We start from the raw sequence: 23,069 nt of genomic DNA on the forward strand, positions 1-23,069 counted from the left end.
CTTACAGGTTGTGATTCGGAGGAGGAAGCTGATCCAAATAAACTTGGTACTGAACCTTCCTTCAGTATCAGCCGGCTCGGGAATCAACACTTGAAAGCATTCATGTTCGTAAAGCAATCGTCATTAAAATGACGTGAACACAGCACAAGGTTCGGGCTATACTTGTGTGGTATAGTTGTAAATATAAACTCTAGCCACTGATTCTTCACATGCTCGTCCCTGGGCAGTGAAAAAAAGGTCGCTTTTGATACGCACTTCAGAACACAGCGTCTTGTTGTCGACATGATGTTTTCAAGTTTTCCCTGGTGTCTGCACGCGCAATGAGTGGGCGCGGACAATTTGATAATTTTCGTCTTGACGTCACAACGAAAAGGAAAATGACTCATTGGAAAAACGATTCATTACATTGACTCAGAGTCGACTCCTACTTTTGAGAGACAATAACATTTTTTACGGTGAACTTTCATATATAAAACTTTGCAGGATGTTTTTGTTCACTTAAATCTATGTTACACACTACATGAAAGGTAATTTTCAAAATTCCATAATAGGTGCCCTTTAACTTGGAAAGGAAGCCACAGCTTAATCTCTTTTACAATTTCACTCACATATTGAAAGTAAGGTAAAAATTTGACTTGGCCCCCCACTAGCCAATTCAGTTCTTTTCACACATCACATTAACGATGTCTCTGTGACAGACATTATAATCACTAACTCATTATGGAAAAAATTAATGAGGTTCTCCTTGTAATTTGTCATCTGTGACCTGCCACTGGTTAGCCTGATGCTCTGGAGTGTCTTACTGTTGAATACAATGCCCATACCTGCCCGTTTGACAGACAGTACCTGGGCAGATGAATCAGGCAGACTGTCAACCCATATCAAAGCTAGGGCAGGTGCTGACTGAGACAGGCCAAGCAAAGCATATGAGGCCAACATGAAAATTAACTTTCTCAGCAGGCAGACAAAGATGCAGACTTGAAAGAACAGAATAAAAGGAAGATAAGTGAGAGGGGAGCAAAAAAGACAGAGGAGAATAAAAGTTAGAAAAACAGAGTCAATGGACTTTACCCTTTATGACCCAGCAGCATCTCAACTTGACTCAGCTCTTAGATTGAGTGTCAGAGTGGATGGTTTAAATACATTAGGAAGAGTGAAAAGAGAATGACATCAGGTCACATTGCTCAAAATGTGGATTTCTTAGTGTCATGCTAACATTATCGAGGGAATATTTTAATTAGTCTTTTAAATGAATTGCTATAATTTAGCTTTCCATGTGCATCCAACTGTCTATCAACTAAAATAGCAATACATCATTCCCAAAAAGCATTTGGACTCTTAAGTCTCCCTTAAAAATACAGGAATGTCAAAATATCAAACCAAGTGGTATATGATTTAAAGAAAGATGGCACAAGCACATTTTCAAAGAAAACAGTTTGGTAAATGCTAAACTAAATATGAACTGTTCAAAATGAAGATACAAGTATTTAGTTGTCAAACTTAGCAGAAAATGCCTGTATAGTTAATGTGATGAACTATTTTAGTGATTTCTCTGCTAGGGCTGACTTCATTAAAAAGCACTTTGACAAGGTTAAAAAAGTCATTACACTAATGGCTCAAAAGGAATGTAGTTCTGAGAAAAGATCTAACATTAAAAGGATAGTTCACCCAAAAATTACAATTCTCTCATCCTGTTCTCTCCCTAATGCCATAACAAATGTACCTGACTTTTCTTCTGTTTAACAAAAGTAAATATTTTTAGAAGAATATTTCAGCTCTGTTCAAAACTTTGAAGTTCCAAAAAAGCATATAAAACCATCAGGGAATATAACTGAAACTGTGTGCTCACACAAAGACAGACAATGTAACACAAGACAAACATGGGACGGTGTTGCCAAAACCTAGAATGACAGAGTGACAGGACCGTGATACAGAGTGACACACCAGTGGTTAAATCAATATCTAGAGAAGCTATATGATAAGTGTGGGTGAGCGACAGATCAATATTAAAGTCCTTTTTACTATAAATCTCCACATTCACATGCATCGTATTTTGTTTTGACGATTCGATTCTTCATGCATTTCGCCACCTACTGGGCATGGAGAAAAATTAATATTGAAAAAGGACTTTCTCACCCACACCTATCATATCGCTTCTGAAGAGATGGATTAAACCACTGGAGTCATATGGATTAATTTTATGCTGCATTTATGTGCTTTTTGGACCTTCAAATTTCTGGCCACCATTCACTTGCATTTAATGGACCTATAGAGCTGAAATATTCTTCTAAAAATGTTTGTTTGTGTTCTGCAAAATAAAAAAAAGTCATACACATCAGGGATGGCATGAGGGTGAGATTATGATAAGATCATTTTTATTTTTTTGGTGAACTATTCCTGTGTTTGCAGATGCCAGGTTCGATATTTTGTCAACTAATGCAATGACATAAATACATTTTTAAGTATCCAAATACTGTTTGGGGCCACTGTACTGTATATCCATGAAAATATAAAGAGATTTATGTATCATGTATATTTAATAACATACAGTATGAGGATGGTGTACATGCTATTACCACACAGTTTGTAAATAGTTGTTGTGGATGATTTACTGTAAAATGAAACTGTTAATGTCCAAAAATGCTTTGCTGTCTCTTTGTAAATGCTTTCAAGATACTAGTTGACTCAATAGAACAATTCCCTTTTGGCTAAACCATCTCAGAGCTGTCCTAAATCATTTTCAGCATATCTGAAAATGCTCTTGCCCTTTGACCATATAAATGAAGATCAGTTGAAAGAAATGCAAATTAAATCTTACATATCAAGGCTTCAGAACCATCTGAATTTTATGTGTACTCGTTAAATTCAAATAGCTGGACAAATATCTTACTGGGGGGTAAAACTGTGCCGTTGACAATCACCCCAGACAGACCCTCTCAGATTGATTCCGATATCAAAGTAAACACTTCCCCATTTACCTATAATCGTCCTGGAGATAAATAAATTTTACTTTCCCTTCTCTAATTAATTTATTTATATATTGTTTTGTTTATATATATATATATATATATATATATATATATATATATATATATATATATATATATATACACTCACCTAAAGGATTATTAGGAACACATACTAATACTGTGTTTGACCCCCTTTTGCCTTCAGAACTGCCTTAATTCTACGTGGCATTGATTCAACAAGGTGCTGAAAGCATTCTTTAGAAATGTTGGCCCATATTGATAGGATAGCATCTTGCAGTTGATGGAGATTTGTGGGATGCACATCCAGGGCACGAAGCTCCCGTTCCACCACATCCCAAAGATGCTCTATTGGGTTGAGATCTGGTGACTGTGGGGGCCATTTTAGTACAGTGAACTCATTGTCATGTTCAAGAAACCAATTTGAAATGATTCGAGGTTTGTGACATGGTGCATTATCCTGCTGGAAGTAGCCATCAGAGGATGGGTACATGGTGGCCATAAAGGGATGGACATGGTCAGAAACAATGCTCAGGTAGGCCGTGGCATTTAAACGATGCCCAATTGGCACTAAGGGGCCTAAAGTGTGCCAAGAAATCATCCCCCACACCATTACACCACCACCAGCCTGCACAGTGGTAACAAGGCATGATGGATCCATGTTCTCATTCTGTTTACGCCAAATTCTGACTCTACCATCTGAATGTCTCAACAGAAATCAAGACTCATCAGACCAGGCAACATTTTTCCAGTCTTCAACTGTCCAATTTTGGTGAGCTCTTGCAAATTGTAGCCTCTTTTTCCTATTTGTAGTGGAGATGAGTGGTACCCGGTGGGGTCTTCTGCTGTTGTAGCCCATCCACCTCAAGGTTGTGTGTGTTGTGGCTTCACAAATGCTTTGCTGCATACCTCGGTTGTAACGAGTGGTTATTTCAGGCAAAGTTGCTCTTCTATCAGCTTGAATCAGTCGGCCCATTCTCCTCTGACCTCTAGCATCAACAAGGCATTTTCAGCCCACAGGACTGCCGCATACTGGATGTTTTTCCCTTTTCACACCATTCTTTGTAAACCCTAGAAATGGTTGTGCGTGAAAATCCCAGTAACTGAGCAGATTGTGAAATACTCAGACCGGCCCGTCTGGCACCAACAACCATGCCACGCTCTAAATTGCTTAAATCACCTTTCTTTCCCATTCTGACATTCAGTTTGGAGTTCAGGAGATTGTCTTGACCAGGACCACACCCCTAAATGCATTGAAGCAACTGCCATGTGATTGGTTGATTAGATAATTGCATTAATGAGAAATTGAACAGGTGTTCCTAATAATCCTTTAGGTGAGTGTATATATAGGTGGTAAATTCTGAGTTTAACAGGTTTGCCTTACATTTTGTCATGTCCTTGCATGGGATCACAAATGCTGTAATTAGAAAATGTAATCAATGTCATCAATATATGCCAAGAGACTTTTATCCCCTTTATAAAGAATCTGCGTTTTATCATCAGTGTTTTATCAAAAAAAAAAACATTTGCTGATCTGGAATCAGGCTGCTTGTGATATGCTATGTAGCCAATATGATAATATTAATAATTGCTAAACTGATTTTAGATAAGCACTCTGAGCCCTTGTCTGTTTAAAGCACCAATTCTGCTATATAAGAGTAAACATACTGTAATATCATCACACAAGAGCTGTTCTGTAGGCTACTGTAATGAAAGAGTGTGCTGCCTCCTAGCGGCTGAAGACTGCATTAACAAAAATGAAATTTACAGTAAAAAATTATTCTGTCTTCAACAACAAGGAACACATTTTATATAAATAGTTTTCACACAATAAATATTGAAATGGTGTATGATTATTTCCTTCATTGTTTAGGTCTAGATTATCATATTTTTTTAGTATTATTATCATGGTGTATTTTCATATTTTATGATTTAAAGTGTGGGACAAGGGTTAAAAAAAATATATAAAGTGTACTGTAGCTACGTTAAAAACATTTTTTTAAAAAGTAGCAAAACTAAATGAAGGTGTGGTAAATTTTTAATGTGTCCATTTAAAAAAAAAAAAAAAAAAAGAAAGAAACATTAAATTAAAGTTTTAATAAAAATTAAACCCTGAGACAGTAACCGTAAAATGTACCTTAGTTGAACAAACCTGAAAAAAAATTACTAGTTAGATTTACTTTTTTTTTTTTTTTCAAAAGCTTTTGCACATTTTTCGTTAAAGCAAATCTTAATGGTATAAAACATTCTTTTTTTATTCTTTCATAATAGAATACAAGTAAAATCAACTTAACTTGATGACATAATATTGATTAAATTGAGTAAGTCTAACTTAAACATTTTAGTAAATTCAGAAACCTTAGCTTAAAAATATGATCTACTGTATGTGTGTGTGACGAGGAGGAGGGCGTGGCCTGGACGTGGGGACTCATGCCCGGCCCTGAATTATTCCAATCAGTCAGGAGGGGAATAAGGACCAGCCGGAGGTGCCATTTAGAGAGTGTGTGTGTGTGTGTTTAAGTTGATTTGTGTCATTAAAAGTTTTGTTGACTGCTCAGCCAGTTCACGCCTCCTCCTTGCCCATCCTTACCCGTTACAAGATGGAACATAAACTTAGTCAAATTTAAATAAACATCTTAGGTCACTTTTTGAATATTCCTTACAAACACATGTACTAGCCTACATGCAGTAGCGGTTTTAGGCACGGGCGAACCGGGCATTCGCCCGGGGCGGCATTTTTTCATGTCACATGGGGGGCGGCACGAGCAGTTTTAATAATAATTATCCATCCATCCATCCATCCATCCATCCATCCATCCATCATCGTCAACCGCTTATCCTGTGTACAGGGTCGCGGGATAATAATAATTATAAAAAATAAAAATAAAATAAAAACTCTGCGCCGCGAAGCGGTTTTCTACATAGAGGTTTTCTATTATCTATCATAATTCACTGTGTGGGGAATTGGCAAATTGGCGCCCCTGCGTGCTGAGAAGGTGCCGAGTGTGAGAAGAGGAAAGGGGAGGGGGGCGCAGCAGGCAGGGGATAGTTCACCTCTGGGTGACTGACTGGGGGGGGGGGTCCACTGTATAACAGAGCAATACTCTAATGAAATTAGTGGGCTAAAGTCAGTCACACTCGACTTTCTTCCAAATAACGCACATTTTATTCATAATATTATAAATACAGGCCTATAGTTCCTGCACATTTTTGTTTTTCTGTGTGAAATGGCTAATAAAATTAAGTAATACAGAACGATTATGTGGTCACCTCACCAAGGTGAATTGGTTTAGTCTTGACTTCTGGCCGTGACTCGTAACGTGAGTGACAGTGTTGGGGGGCGGGGGATGGGAAATCTGTTGATTGTCGAGTGCCAAATAAACAGGGATGGATAGGAAAAGGTCAAAGCCATCAGGTGCACAATTTAGAAAAAAAAAGAAAAGAAGAAGAGGAGAAACGAGCAAAAGATGAAGGTATGCAACTATGTTCTCTCTGTGATATGATTACGGTATCCATGTTGTCATGAATGATGGGCTAATGTAAAATTGTTGGTAGCTCTTACGTTTGTTAGCCTATTTGCTATGATGCTTGCTATGTTTATACAACAATAATTCGGTGTTAAGTCAACAAACACGAGATCTAATTTCACCATAATATTGTGCTTTGCAACCAAACTGTTAGAAGTTCAGTTATTATTTATTTCCATCAGTTGGGTTACGTTAGGCCCTGTAATTAGCCAACGGAACTTTTTTTAAATCTGTAGGTAGTTTCAAAGAGACGACATTTGCTATTTATTTACTAGTTATTTGCTACATGACACATGCCATGAATATGAAGGAGGTTTTTATGCACGCTTATGACAACTGTTATTAAGTGTCACTCGCTCAATAATGACATTTTTAATGCAAATATGACATTATTTGTTTGAGATGCCTTTGTTGACAACTTGACATTACCAAGACATCATAACCTGTCATAAATATGTCATAAAAAACATGACATAGCAGATTAATTATTAAACTTAAGAAACTACTTAGCTTTATGAGTTAACATTACATTAAACTGCCATGTTGGTTTTGACATTGGCTGTCATGAAGCCATTATAACTGTGTCATGAATATTTTTCTGACCACTTTATTTCCCAGTAGTACAAATTGAATGTCAGTAAAATGTCATTAAGTGTTAATACTCTGTCAAGTTGTTTTATAACAGTGTCATGTATACTTTTCTTGACCTCAAGTGGTACAATGACATTTTAATGACAAATTCAATGTGTACCACTGTAGTTGAGGTCAAGAAAAATATTCATGACACAGTTATAATGGCCTCATGACAGCCAGTGTCAAAACCAACCACATGACAGTTTAATGTAAAGTTAACCCATAAAGCTAAGTGGTTTCTTAAGTTTGATAATTCATCTGCATGTTTATGACATATTTATGACAATTTATGTTGTCTTGGTAATGTCAAGAAGTTGTCATGTTTATGTCTCTCTTATTATGTTTGGGGTCAATTTGACTGGCTGTTTTAGCTGTTATAAAACATCATCATATGGTCTTTTAATTTCAATTTCAATTGCAATTCAGTGGCACTTCTAAAATATTTTGGAGCATCCTCTGCCACTGGTCAGGATTGTTTGTGGATCATTTTGTGTATGTGTGTTTTTTTGGGAGGAGGTGGGGGCGCTCAAAGGTGGTCTCGCCCAGGGTGCAATTCAATGTAGAACCGCCACTGACTACATGATATATGGAAGCCTCCTACAGGGAAACTTTGTGCATACTATGTAGTTTGAGACAACATCAAGCTGCTTTCTGATTGGCAATAGAAACAGTATGTAGAGCTGCACACACAGAACTCAAAACAAATATGACGTGACAATGTGTAATTTGGAGTAGAAAAAGAACTTCAAGTTGCACAAAACAAGAAGTTATCAAACGTAACAACAAAATGAACGATAAACTGTGTAAATAAACTTGTAAACAGTAAAACCATGCAAGCTCATTAATTATTCAAGCCCAGTGCATGCTGGGAACATCTGTTTTTAAAATCTTAAGGAAAATTTACTTATTTTACCAGTAAAATGTACACGAATTAACAAATATAACAAGTCTTCCTTTTTAAGATTACTACATGACAAATTAAAAAACAAAAAAAACAATCAGAAATAATATTGACTTCTAAGCTAGAGCATGTTTGAATGTAGAATTTAATTAATATTTTCAAGTTCACACTTACACTAACTTAAGGCGTGTGACACTGTACGATTTTGGCCACGATTCTGCCGTCTGAGACAAATTTCGGGAATCCTTAAGGATTTCACTCGTCGCAGGGCAAAATCGGCAATCTTACAACGGTCAGTGTGACATGTTCACAGATGGCCGAATAATAGCCTTTGCGATAATCTTCAGCCTCTGACAAAATTTGGGAAATTTAGCATCAGACGCTAGTCTTGGGCCGGCCGTGGCTCAGGTGGTAGAGCGGGTTGGCCACTAATCACAGTGTTGGTGGTTAAATTCCTGGCCCATACAACTCCACATGCCAAAGTGTCCTTGGGCACGACACTGAACCCCAAGTTGCTCCCAATGGCAAGGCTAGCGCCTTGCATGGCACCTCTGCTGTCACTGGTGTGTGAATATGTGTGAGAATGGGTGAATGAGATGCAGTGTAAATCACTTTGAATACAGCTAAGGTTAAAAAGACGCTATATAAGTGCAGAACATTTACCATGTAGTAGCTCAAAAACTGCACTCTTCCCCTTTAACAATTATAATCAAGCAATCATTTCAATGAAAGGCTAGTTTAAAGCTCAATGGGGGGGCATATCCTTTCACCAAAAGGAATAAAATTAAATCACTTGATGATTTGACAGTTGACAGAGTTATGGAGTTTCAGAGGCCAGTGCACCAGGCTGCAGCATAGTCGATCAATTACCCCTCTGTCAGACCAGCCGGCATATCAAAATCCAAGTCATGGCCCTCGCGTGTTTGTAAGAGTCTGCATCTATGTGCATGTGCTTATACTGCATGTTGCCTATATAAGAACCACATTTGTCTGCAGACAAAGCTTACAAATACTTGAAATAGCAAAAGCATAATGAACCAGGCCTGTATTCTGTAATTGTAAAAAGTAGTTCAGTGAGCCATGAGTGCTTGCCAGTTTTTTCTTTACACAAATATACCCTGGAATGAAAAAGCCCAAAATATGGTCACTTGAGATAGTTTGGTGTACCGTCAACAAAATATGCTGGTTATGATACTAAACTCAACATGCTTGTCAAGTCATTATGAGCCTGCCATCTCTAATCACGTGGTTGTAAGTGTCTGACCAGTTCACCCCCCTGGCATCAGTACACAAACCACCAAAAACAAGGTTAACCTATAGCCCACTGCAGGCATCATGCAATGTGAGTTAAGAGATCTCTTCACTGTAGCCCAAGTCCTAAAGGCCAGGTGTGATCATGGCTTGAAAGCTGGGCCACGAAGAATAAGAATGATGTTTTCTTCGAGGTGGAGATACTGGATCCCAAGAGCAAGCGCAACTCTGCTACCTGGATAAGATGCATCAGCTTGTCAACTAAAAGTGTCTGCACTTGGCCACAAGTTTATAGCTGATTATTATATCATTATGATATTGGAGTCTGCTAAAACTGTAGGGACTGAAGTGCCTCATGTGAAGATAATTTTGTAATCACAGCTGAAAACTGTTCTTGAACTCTTTGTCTTAAGTGGAACCCAATGCAACCATTGCAGAGATACAGATCCTGTGCAACAGCATCTTAGTGAACTTTTGATATACGTAGTACAAAGCCAAAGGCTAAATTGCGTGCTGATTCACTAAATACACCATTACATTTGTGCAATCTGAATATGAATAAGCTATAATAAAATATAATTTTATTGTTGTAATTCCTTCAGACCTAATTTTATCCACCAAGACAGGCGATGAAGCTGCATCCTGGTAAACCTTTTTTTAATATCCTAAGTATTTAAAATAACATGTTAAAGTCTTGAAATGCAAAAGTGTTTTCAAAGCTAGAAGCATTGACCAAAACTTCAAAGGAGAGGGTAAAACACAGAGAAAAGTAAAATATTAAAGCCTTATACAGTAGCCAAATGTACTGCAATCTTAGATCTGCAACAGCTGTGGCCCATATGTGTGTCTGCACTTCTCCTGCCAGAATATCAGGCATCATTTCGAACCGGGCAGGGCAACAGTCTGAGAAAACTGCAGCTACAGAAGAAAGGCTGTCAAAATGTCATTACAAAACACTGATATTTTTGCAATGCAATTTAACTGAGATTCATTTCTTCATAGTATTGTTAATGACTTAGTAATGGTGGTCTAATACCTTATTTATAATACATTTCCATCAGGGAGGCCGTTAGGATTACATTTTAGGCCCTATTTTAAGAGTGCAAGCATGCACTAAGTCTAGGTGCAAGTGGGTTTGGCAAAATTGTATGCACAAAGCGCTAATGAGCTAGGTAGGTTCTTCTCCAGCACCATCTGCATCCTATTATATAGTCCATTCCCTGTCAAGCACCAGCGATATAAACAAAAACAGTACATTCATAAGAAGTTGGTAGTGTAAATGGACTGTATGCAATGAATTAGAAGAAAAGAAATATGGACTTGCGTTCAGGCATATTTCTTTGACAGTGACATGCTCCTTTTATACGCAGTGAAAAATGTTTTTCTCGTCAGGATTTGGATTTACACTCTGTTAATTATACAGTCTTATAAATCATTTTCATCTACTGACACAAAAATCATGGCTAATATTAACAGTGATTGTATCAAAACGCACATCACTTTGGTTGATTGATTTTGAAAACACACATTCATTCAATGAAACACGAAAAAATTTAACCAAAAATATTTCTAGATTCAAATTGCACTTCAAACGAAATGTTCAAAATACTCTAAGAAAAATCAATTACAAATCCAAGCATTTTACTCCCTCCAACATCTACCACCTATTGCAGTGACTTTACTCTTAAAACAGATGGAAAGACAACAATATGCAGTAAATTAAATTATAAATACAATTATAAATAAACCTAATAATAATTAAAAAAAATAAACCACGACCTAAAAAGAGTTTAAAAAAAATTATGAAGCAAATCTCATAAATATTTGCTTTATAAAACGACTACAACAGTGATCCTCATGGAGACAATTTGATGTTCCACTAAAATTTGGACATTAGCTTTATTACCTATTGCTGGTGTAATCTTCAAACTGTAAATGCAGGAACTGTGTAAAAAATTATCATATGTTGAAATGTCTTGTGCAATGATCTATTCCTCCAGAAAATAGCAAATTTTGCTTTGCGCCTGTAATGTTGGAGTAACGAGGCAGACGAGGAGTTACGGATCCAAACGCAGCTGAGGCTTTATTTGAATAAACAGAAGAGAAACACAAACAAACAACCCACGATGGGGAAATAAAGCATAAAACAGTTAACTAAAACACGAAGGATCAAACGGAGAACTTGGGCAGGGAACACATACCGGGTTTACACCAAACAACGATCGACAAAGACAGAACAAAGACACGGGGTATAAATACACAAACATAGGATAGGTGGCCAATGAAAGAACAGAACTCAAACAGGATAACAAGGTGATTAACAGAAACCAAAGGCAAATTAACAAGTGCAGGTGTAAACAATGAACATGAGCACGAACGCTAACAGAGGGTTATGGAATCAAATACGGGACTAAAGTGACAACTAAAAGAGATAAGGAAAACAAGAGGGCAACAGTGAAACAAGACAGGGTGGACTATGGAGTTAAATAAGGGAACAAAGTGAAAACTAAGTGAAAAAGTGACAAGATGGAAAACAAGAGGGCAACAGAGAGACAAGACAGGGTAATCATTACAGCGCCACTTCATTTACATAAAATACACCCACAGTTTGTGCGCATACATCCACAGAAAGCACAAACACTTCCACCCATTCCCACTTATGCTCTGCGTCGGCACAGAAATCACACTTAGCACTCTCATGAAAATTGGATAAGACGTTGCAGTCATAGCACATAGCGGTGCGCTTTGCTCACTCTCAAAAATCAAGCTCGAAGTGTAATAGTTTTTCAAGCTGTCATTTTTATTTAATTTTTTCAAAAATCAATCAAAAAACTGCCTAGAAATATCTGTTTCTTATTCAGTAATTAATGGATATTCACATCATGTGTTTTATATATGGAACTGATTATTGTCATATGATCCTAAAATGGAAAACATTTAAGTTACTTAATGGCTCCTTCAAATACAAAATATCAGTTTAAATATTAATTAGAGATACAAATAAACAAATGTTTAATACAAGTTAATATTCAGAAAGGTTAAAATTCTTTAAAAAATAAAAAAACTATGGAGGTAATTATAACTCGAACAGACTTGATTCATTCTCAGAGAGTAGGGCCTCAATGATGTACTGGAAGATCTACCCTTACGGACAACCACAAACATTTTCATCCAAGACTTCGGCCCACAGTTAGGATGGACTATGGTAAAGCAATCTGACACATGCACAATTACAAATTCTGACAATTCATACACATGATAATGTGTGTATTAACATGATCAGAATGAAAATGGGTACATTTTAGGGCCATTAAGTCTTGGGCCATTTCATTATTCTGCTGTTCTACTGTCATCTTCCATACATTTACAGTCATGCGTATGAATATACCTGAAGCCCATTTTAAAGTTGTCAAGTAAGTTCAGAGTTACAAAGTTTATTCAAATGAGCTGAAATTTATGAAGATTATAAAAATTATTCGAAATTAAGAAAACTTATAAGACATGAAACCATTGGCAAACAGATTACAGGTGGTTTGTAATTTTACTCTTTTTGATGTAGGTTAGCTTGCTGGTGCCACTCTCTCAATTACATTAAGAGGATTGGGGAAAGAAATGTATCCACCACTTTTCAGACGGGAACTTTACCCTTAAGGACCATCGTGCTGGTATATTTACCTCTTAATTTTTTGTTTCATAAGAAATGGTCAGAGTTTTTTTTTTATACTGTATATTTAATATGCCCCTTTCTGTTTTTGAGCCGAGACCGACAACAGGTCATATGCTATTAGAGTGAGCTGAATGATATACTAGCGCATATTTTAAAGCAGCAAGTGGAAGTTTAATGGAAAGAAGCCAAACATCCTTATCATTATCAAATGTGTCGAGACAGGGATGATGATAATGACACTTTGGAAAGCATAGGACCTGTTGTCGGTTAAGCATGCATATAAGGGAGCTTAAAGGAATAATCCAGGTTCAATACAACATCAACTGACAGCATTTGTGCCTCACTGAAACAATGTATTTTTTTATTAAAGAAAAGGAGGGATGAGTCAATATTTTTGTGGTAATCAACATTACGCCACAAATGCTTTTGATTGAGCCAAACCTGTATTGAACTTGGAATATTCCTAAAAAAAACAATCTCAGCAGTTTTGTTGCTTGTATTCTACAGCTACTGTATTAGCTATAGGCCGTCTTTACTGACACACCAACACAGGAACTGGAGATGAACCCAAGTGCGAAAGATTATTGAAAAGAACACAGTGGAAACAGGTAAGCAGCGTGAGGTGCGTATTCAGGAAAGTAAACTTCAACCGGGCAGGTCAGTATTTAAAGGCATAATGCAAATTTAGGGTTTTCAAGTTGCTTATCTTGCACATCCAGAGCAGATCGTTAATAAACAAGTTACACACAGGGAAGTAGTTTTCTTCTGCAGCAGAGCGAAAGGTAGGCTAAGTCCAAGGAACCTTCAACAAGGCCAGATGCTGACTGAGTGTGAGTGTGAGATTTAAGTGCAAGTCCAAATGTGGTGATGATGAAAATATTGATGATTCATGTTGCACTACACAGATTGTTGTCCAATCAAATGCTCTCTAAAATACCCCAATGTCACCTGCAACCAGGTCATGGATCACAAGACCTTCAATATGCCCCGCCCCCAAAAGTGATTACTTTTATACTGCCTTTCTGTGATTTTTAGACCTTGAAAGTTCTGGCCACCATTCACTTGCATTACTTCGACCAACAGAGCTGAAATATTCATCTAAAAACCTTTGTTTGTGTTCTGCAGAAGAAAGAAATTCAAACACATCGGGATAGCATGAGGGTGAGTAAATTAGCTAATTTTTTATTTGTATGAATTATTATTTGAAGTTACTATACTGTAGGCATCTTATATGAGCCATGATCCTTACATAAATTAAAAATGTAATTCTTTAGCTCGGTTTGCAGCATGGCAGGCATATTACATCAACCTTCCACTCTATACACCACCAAGTAAGTGCTGATTATTTAACACATTACAATAACAATAACAATCACTTTTTATTTTATATGGCTCTTTTTCTGTGTCCTCATCTCTTTGTTTGCCCCAAATTTATTAAGGTTTGCAAGATTGAAAACCTCTCAGTTTACCTAATTCCGAATTGTAACGCTGATAGAACAAAGACGACAGGAAGCAAGACTTCAAGGCAAGGTGCGTCTTTTAATTCCCCTTTTTTTTAGTGCCCACAATATTCACACAATCTTTTTAGTATCCACAATTTCCATCTAGTCGAACGCTGAGTTCGTTGTCAGTTTCTCTCCCCTCCTCTGTGGCTGCTGGCATTTTTAACCGCTCTCCTCACTCTACTGCAATTAGAGACAGGTGTTAGACATAATTTGGCCCAGGTGTGAGCGCCCTTACCGCTTCTCTCTCCCGGACGGGCGCTTGACCACGCCCCCGCTGCCACATACCCCCACCGCCCGATTTCTGGAGAGGAAGTCGGCGGCAGCCATCTGCACCCCCGGTCTGTGGACCACCTTGAACTTAAAAGGCTGGAGAGCCAGATACCAACGGGTGATCCGGGCGTTAGTATCCTTCATGCGGTGGAGCCACTGGAGTGGGGCATGATCCGAACAGAGGGTGAAGGCCCGCCCCAGCAGGTAGTATCGGAGGGTGAGGACCGCCCACTTGATGGCCAGACACTCCTTTTCCACGGTGCTGTACTTAGTCTCCCTTAAGGAGAGCTTCCGGCTAATGTACAGCACCGGGCGCTCCTCCCCCTCCACCACCTGCGAGAGTACGGCCCCCAGCCCTCTGTCTGAAGCGTCCGTCTGCAATAGAAAAGGGAGAGAAAAGTCAGGTGCATGCAAAAGCGGCCCCCCACAAAGTGCAGCTTTAATCTGCGTAAACGCCTGTTGGCACTGCTCCGACCATTGGACCGGATCTGGAGCCCCCTTTTAGTGAGGTCAGTCAGCGGGCTGGTGACGTCCGAATAATTAGGCACAAATCTTCTGTAATAGCCAGCCAGCCCCAGGAACTGCCTCACCCCCTTTTTGGTCTTAGGTCTAGGGCAAGTCGCAATCGCCGCGGTCTTATCAATTTGGGGACGCACCTGGCCATGACCCAAGTGGAACCCCAGATACCGTACCTCCACACGCCCAACCGCGCACTTCTTAGGGTTTGCTGTGAGCCCCGCCCGCCGCAGCGATCTCAGGACGGCCCTCAGATGTTGCATGTGCCGCTGCCAATCATTGCTATAGATGATAATGTCATCTAAATAGGCAGCGGCGTACGCGGTATGCGGTCTGAGGATCCGATCCATGAGTCGCTGGAACGTGGCTGGTGCCCCAAACAAACCGAAAGGAAGCGTCACAAATTGGTGTAATCCAAACGGCGTGGTGAAGGCTGTTTTCTCGCGGGACATTGGTGTCAAGGGGATCTGCCAATAACCCTTTGTTAAATCCAGGGTCGAGTAAAATCGAGCAGTACCTAACCGATCGAGCAGTTCATCAACACGGGGCATTGGGTACGCGTCAAATTTAGACACCGCGTTGACTTTTCTGTAATCCACACAGAACCGAACCGACCCATCACTCTTGGGAACAAGAACAACCGGGCTGGACCAATCACTGTGGGATTCCTCTATTACGCCCATATCAAGCATTGCATCTAATTCTTCCCGAACGATTTTCTTTCTATGTTCGGGTAAGCGATAGAGGCGGCAACGCACCACCGCGCCCGGCTCGGTCTCGATGTGGTGCTGTATGAGGTTTGTACGGCCCGGAGAGGGGAAAACACGTCCGCAAACTCTTTTTGTAACTCAGAAACCTCTGCGAGCTGCCGCGGTGAGAGTTGGTCTCCACAAGTGACCGGAGTGTTGAGATTGTAGTCTTTGTTTATCTCCGGTCCGAGCTCCGCCCTGTCCGGAACTACCGTGGCCAACGTCACAGAGGCCGCCTCCTCCCTCCATAATTTCAGGAGGTTGAGGTGATAAATTTGACGCGCGCCCCTCTATCGGTACGTATAACCTCATAATCGAGATCCCCCACTCGTCGTGTGACCTCAAAGGGTCCTTGCCACTTAGCGAGTAATTTAGAGCTCGATGTTGGGAGTAATACGAGTACTTTGTCTCCCGGTGCAAATTCCCGTAGCCGAGCACCCCTGTCATACAGCCGGCGTTGGCGTTCTTGAGCTTGGAGCAAATTCTCCTGTGTTAGTCGCCCCAGTGTGTGGAGTTTTGCTCTAAGATCAAGAACGAATTGAATTTCATTTTTACTGTTAGAAGGTCCCTCCTCCCATGCTTCGCGGATGACATCGAGGACACCGCGGGGCGTCGCCCGTACAGCAGCTCAAACGGGGAGAACCCGGTGGAGGCTTGCGGGACCTCTCGTACCGCAAACAACAGGGGGTCTAGCCACTTATCCCAATTTCTAGCGTCATCGTGCACGAATTTACGAATCATGTTTTTGAGCGTTTTATTAAACCGTTCCACTAGGCCATCTGTCTGAGGATGGTAAACGCTAGTGCGAATCGATTTAATGCCCAAGAGCTCGTAAAGTTCGCGAAGTGTCCGTGACATAAAAGTTGTGCCTTGATCGGTGAGGATTTCTTTCGGAATCCCCACCCGGGAGATTATCTTGAAGAGTGCCCCTGCAACACTACGTGCGGAGATGTTGCTCAGAGGCACTGCTTCCGGATATCGCGTCGCGTAATCCACTAGGACTAACACGAAGCGATGTCCGCGTGCTGACCGTTCTAATGGCCCGACGAGGTCCATCCCAATTCTTTCGAAGGGGACCTCGATTAATGGTAGAGGGCGCAAAGGCGCTTTTGGGGTGGCCGGTGGGTTTACCAGCTGACATTCGCGGCACGCCGCACACCACCTGCGGACGTCACCGCCAATGCCCGGCCAATAGAAGCGGGCTATTAGACGGAGAAGTGTTTTTCGTTCCCCTAGGTGACCGGCCATAGGATTATAGTGAGCCGCCTGGAAAACCATTTCCCGACGGCTCCGTGGAATCAATAATTGTGTTACTTCCTCTTTTGTTTGGGCGTCCTGCGTCACCCTGTATAAGCGATCCTTGATCAGCGAAAAATACGGATATGAGACGGCGACACCCGGCCGGAGTTGTTGACCATCGATTACTCTCACTTGGTCAAAGGCGTGCTTAAGGGTATCATCCCGCGACTGCTCCAAGGGGAAGTCCCCCTCCGGGAATTCCCGGAGAGGAGGAGCGTCCACCTCGCCCCTTCCCACGTCACTCGGAGCAGTCGAGGACGGCCCTGGCTCCGCCTCCCCGCCAAAGCATCGCACATCACACACCCCTTCACTCTCGCGCAGGACCCATCCGCACAAACTCCCTCCAATAACTTTCTAAAATTCGGCCAATCCGTACCCAAAATTAGCGGATGGGTGAGGCGGGGACTAACCGCTGCCTCTACACTATGTTTTTCTCCCCTGAATTTGATCGCCAGAGTCACCACGGGATATTTGTGAATATCCCCGTGTACACACCTTACCCTCACCAGTTTAGCTGAGCCCAAAGCCCCGGGTTGAACCAAGCGTTGGTGGATGGTGGTCTGGTTACAGCCGGTATCCAACAAAGCTTGGTATGTACCCCCTGGATTCTTACCGGAATCCGGTACGCTCCAGCCCGATCGGGGGCAGCCTGTGGAACATCGGAGACCCGTACCACCGCCCCTATTTCCATCAGCGGGCACTGATCCCGGAAGTGGTCCGGGTCTCCGCACCTCCAGCAGACCGGCCCAGGCGCTGCGGCCGCACCCGTGCTGGCGGGTGCCCCCACCTGAGGAGGAGAGCGGCTGAAGGATGGGGAAGGGCTTGGCGGGTGTTCCCAAGGCCGGGGAGCTGGGCGCGCAAACGCTCCGCGCCTGCGGGGGGCAGGAACGGACCCTGGGGAGAGAGCAGAGCGAGAGGGAAGAGGGGAGGGAAAAAAACAGGGGAAGACACAGGGGAAGGGGAGACAGACAGAGAGGGCTCATCCGCCCTAGGGATCGCCGCCATGTGGTCCTCCGCGAGTCGGACGGCTTCCTCCAGCGACGCCGGGCGGTGGCACTGGACCCACTCGGCCGTCTTCCGGGGCAAACGCTGAACAAACTGCTCCAGTACCACCTGGTCGATTAGTTCCTCGACGCCGCGGTCCCTCGAGAGCAGCCACCTCCGACAAGCATCACGGAGCCGCTGGGCGAATGCAAACGGGCGGTCGGACTTATCAAGCTTCAAGGCCCGGAAGAGCTGGCGACTTTCTTCCGGGCTCCGACCAACCCGTTGCAGGATGGCTTTCCTCAGGTCGGGGTAAGCCAGGAGGCTTGATGCCGGCAGTTGTTGTGCCGCGAGTTGCGCTTCCCCGGACAGGAGAGGGACTAGGCGGGCTGCCCACTGGTCTTGGGGCCACCCCCAAATCTCCGCCGTTCTTTCAAACAGGTCGATAAACGCCTCTGTATCATCTGCCGGCCCCATCTTCTGTAACGCGGGTGGGGGCAAGGTGGCGCGGGTGTCCGGGGTCGCGGCTGCGGCTGGAGCGGCCTCCTGGCTGAGGAGGCTCCGGATGGCGTGCCGGTCCTCTGCTTGAGCCCGCATGATCTCGAAGAAGCGCCGATCCTGGTCTTGCCGGAGCTCAAGCAGGGATTGTTGGTGGCTTTGATGGAGTGTCGCGAGGGACTGGAGGACTTCCGCCAGCTGGGAGGACTCTACGGGGCGATTCTGTTCCATCCTTTGGAAGGCAGGTGTTCCAAATAATATCCCGGGTTTCGGCACCAGTGTAACGCTGATAGAACAAAGACGACAGGAAGCAAGACTTCAAGGCAAGGTGCGTCTTTTAATTCCCCTTTTTTTTAGTGCCCACAATATTCACACAATCTTTTTAGTATCCACAATTTCCATCTAGTCGAACGCTGAGTTCGTTGTCAGTTTCTCTCCCCTCCTCTGTGGCTGCTGGCATTTTTAACCGCTCTCCTCACTCTACTGCAATTAGAGACAGGTGTTAGACATAATTTGGCCCAGGTGTGAGCGCCCTTACCGCTTCTCTCTCCCGGACGGGCGCTTGACCACGCCCCCGCTGCCACACGAATCGAATAAACTGTAATGTGAGTTCTAATAGCTTTAATCTCTCCTGTCTTTGTGTGTGTGTAATCAAACAGGTAAAAAATAAGACAATTAATTACCATTTTTATGAAGCACAATTGTTGCATGCTTTGACAAATTAATGTGTGGGTGTGTTCTGGCTTTCTATGTGAAATTATCTCAATCAAATTAATACCTGGTTCAACATCTATGCATTCTATCTGATGCCTGAACTGTTCATTCTTCAGTTACTTAAACGGTGTCCAGCTAAATTGAAGTAGGATTATTCAATATCAAATCAACAAAATTTCAGAAACTTCCCTGGCTGAAATGTTTTATGTTGTTAACTTTTTCAGAAAAAAGATAAACATAAATGATGATGAAAGCCAAAGTATTAAATGCCATGGATCAATATTTAGTGACTGTTTAATTGTTTTGTAGAGGGGGTTTAAAACGACCATTTTCACTTAGGATTTTACAGCAAAACTACAGGTTAAGAAATAGCCTTACGAAGGTGACAGTGTCATTATTTTAATTTTACACCAATAAGTAGACAGAGTACTAAAAACTATTGACTTCAGCACACCTTGTTGCATTATATTCTAGTGCTGCACATCCAGAAATAGGGGAAAAACACTTTATTGTGTTGTTTTTCCAAAGCTGGATTGCCCATAACTCCAGAAGTATTAAATATATCTTAATATGCTTTTAGATTCTGGTTCAGAACAAACTTTTCTTTCTGTGTTTTCTTTTTTTAAAAGTTCTGTGTCCCAAAGATATGGGGCTCTAAATTTATGTTTAATCAATGAGTCAATTTTTACATATTTTCATCGGTCAAAAACCAAATGTGAGTCACAGAGTATGAAACTGGGATTTAACCACATACTGTAGGGCCTTAAGAATGAAGATACAAAAGGAATGTTTGTTCTAAACAAGAATTTAAAAGAATATTATGATATCATTAATCCTTCTGGAGTTATAGGCAATCCAACTTAATAAAAACAACACAAAATAGTTTTTTCCCATTTTTGGATTTTAGTAATAGACTTACCTATCTCTATGTAAAAGAAATTTAGCTGCCACCTTTGCTCCAAAATCGTAGGCGAAAATTTTAATTTTAACCCCACTCAAAATAAATGGATACCTCAGTAAATTTTGATCCATGAAATTGAATATTTTGCTTTCATCATCATTTATGTTTATCTTCCACCAGTAAAAAAATTTATAAAAAATAACAAGAACAAAAGTTTGAGCCAAGTTTGACATGAGATTACTCCGGTGCAAATATTTCCACTACTGCGTAACCTCACATTCCTCGTAACTATTCACAGGGTCCAGGCCAACAGAGATCCCTTATCCCACAAATAATCCCTTCACTTGGCTCTTTTTCTTTGTGTCCTGCCCAAACTACACATATGAGGTTTGTTGAGTTTACAAAGTAACTTGTTTCACGTCAAAAAACAATAAATTAAACATTTGGAACAACTTGGGTTGTGTCCACACCTATGGAGAGCAGATATATCTCTAAAGCATCTGGAAGCATTCTTGTAGAATATTTTGGCTGTTTTACATGCAGTAACGTAAAAATGGCAACCTGTACTTATTTCCAGGTGAGATTATGGCTCAGCTTCACAGCCATGACACAATGTGTTCCAGGTACAGTGTTCCTTCATACACAGAAAATTCTGCACACACATACTGTATATTTTGATATGCTTTTAAAAAAGTTTTGTTATGTCCAGATGGAGTACAGTACATGTCTTGCAATTTTAAACATCTGCTTGATATTTGAGTCTTGTTCTTGATTGTGAAGGTCTTACGATCATCTAGTACACATTTTTTTTTAACATGAATAAAAAAAAAAAGCACAATGGTTAAACCAACAAAACTAATTTTAAGAGTTAGATTAGATAAAAATAGCTCCTTTAGGTAACAAGTGCAATGTACCACTTTTGAGAACACCGTGCACAGTGCATTCATGTACTGATGTTGATTGTTCATTTTTCTATTCCATTTTGCAGATGAAAATGTTTCCAGGAATATTTTGTTTTCAGGAAATTGATTTTCAATTGCTAAATGTCAAGACAACTTATAATAATAATGTTCTTACAGAATAGTGTTTATTGGCCAAATAAATGTATTTGTTTTATTATTGCATGTTAGGCCTACTGAAGTGACGATGTCAGGTGGACAGACACTTGAAAAAACAAAAAACAAACAGCAGCAAGCCAAGCATAGCACTACAGTTCCTGAAAAGATAGTCCAAGCAAGCTGACCTTGACAAAACAAAAGTAAATGTAACTATCATGTAATTAGTTACTTTTTTGAAGTAACGCAAAAATGTGACACATTACTTTAAAGAAATGCTAAAGTACCCCACCACCCAATTGATTCTACTAATTATTTTTGTATGTTCAGAATCCAGTTTTCAAATGGATTCTGGGCACAGTATGCTATTAATGTTAAAATTGTACAAAATGTTAACACTATCAAAGTTGTATGTTAAAATTACATTCAAGAGTTTCAGTGAGTGTGCGTGCATTGGCAAATACACAGGCACAGCATTAGCAGATGGACTTTGAGTCTATACGATAAAACAAGATTTGTACAAAAAAGAAAAATGGCAACACTGATATTTACAAATGTGTAAACGTCTAAACACACTTCATAGTTTAGGGAAAAAAACTAAAAGCAACCAAGTTGTTTGTATCATCACTCAATGTCAATGAGAGGTCAGGGAGAGGTCAAAAATATTTATAATATCTATGACATTTTGGAACCGAAATGAGATACAGTAAGTTTTATGTACAGATACTTGTATAAAAGGCTTTAGAAAGCTTTATAAACAATATGGTATTACATGATGTTAGCCGTGAGTTAATTTATCACAGTCTTTTTGCAGCATTTAAGCTTATTTTATCTGCTTTTTTTCATGACTTTTCGTAGCGGTGAGACCTTTTTATCTCGTTTTGGCCCTGATGCTCTGCGAGGAGGGGGGGCATTATCATCCTCTGCTGACTGCTGCTTGGCAAAATTCACAAACACCTGTAAGGTAGTGGAAACAATAGCTGTTAGTCCTGTCAGCTGCATCTGCTGAGCCAATCAAATTCAATCACAACATGGGAATTTAGACCAATACATTGGAAAGAAAAAGTATGTGAACAATTTGGAATTAACTGCATTTATATATAAATTTGTCTTCAAATCTGGTTTGATCTTCATCTAAGTTACAATAATGAACAGACACAATATGTTTGAACTAATAGCACACAAATTATTATTAATATTATTGTTCTTGAACATCTTGAATACATCATTCAAACATTCACAGTGTAATTTGGCAAAGGTATGTGAATCCCTAGGCTAATGACGTCAACAAAAGCCAATTAGAGTCAGGAGTTGGCAAACCTGTCATTGAATTAATGAAACAAGATTGGAGGTGAAGGTTAGAGCTACTTTGGCTTATAAAAAGCACTCTAACATTTTGAGTTTGCAATTCATAAAAGCATCTGCTGACATGGATAGATGACTCAAAGGGTACACCGCAGAATGCTAAATGAGAGGAAAAAGAAAAATAGAGAGTGAGCTAAAAGCTTGAAGGAAACATTGGAATTGGTTAACATCTCAGTTCATGAGTCGGAATATACAAAAAACATAAAACAGGCATAGTGTCCATAGCAGGACACCACGACGGAAGAAA

At 40.5% G+C, this 23,069-nt stretch overlaps 2 protein-coding genes across 3 annotated transcripts in view; both read right to left on the reverse strand.

Moving 5' to 3' along the window:
• Nucleotides 1–14,236: 14,236 nt before the first annotated feature.
• On the reverse strand, nucleotides 14,237–19,530 carry LOC127648891 (zinc finger protein 445-like). Its single transcript, XM_052133707.1, has 2 exons — nucleotides 17,919–19,530; nucleotides 14,237–14,651 (listed from the first exon to the last, which is right to left on the reverse strand). The coding sequence occupies exon 1, from the start codon at nucleotides 19,016–19,018 to the stop codon at nucleotides 17,996–17,998; it is 1,023 nt and encodes a 340-aa protein (XP_051989667.1). The 5' UTR covers nucleotides 19,019–19,530; the 3' UTR covers nucleotides 14,237–14,651; nucleotides 17,919–17,995.
• Nucleotides 19,531–20,996: 1,466 nt separating this feature from the next.
• Nucleotides 20,997–23,069, reverse strand: part of LOC127648890 (retinal-specific phospholipid-transporting ATPase ABCA4-like) — a 73,437-nt gene continuing 71,364 nt past the window's right edge. For both annotated transcript variants that reach the window (XM_052133706.1, XM_052133705.1), the window contains one exon: nucleotides 20,997–22,414. In XM_052133706.1, the coding sequence (XP_051989666.1) occupies nucleotides 22,286–22,414 (129 nt within the window). In that variant the 3' untranslated portion in view covers nucleotides 20,997–22,285. The remainder of the gene's footprint in view (nucleotides 22,415–23,069) is intronic.

This window comes from Xyrauchen texanus, chromosome 9 (genome assembly GCF_025860055.1).
Source record: "Xyrauchen texanus isolate HMW12.3.18 chromosome 9, RBS_HiC_50CHRs, whole genome shotgun sequence".
NCBI lineage: Eukaryota > Metazoa > Chordata > Actinopteri > Cypriniformes > Catostomidae > Xyrauchen > Xyrauchen texanus.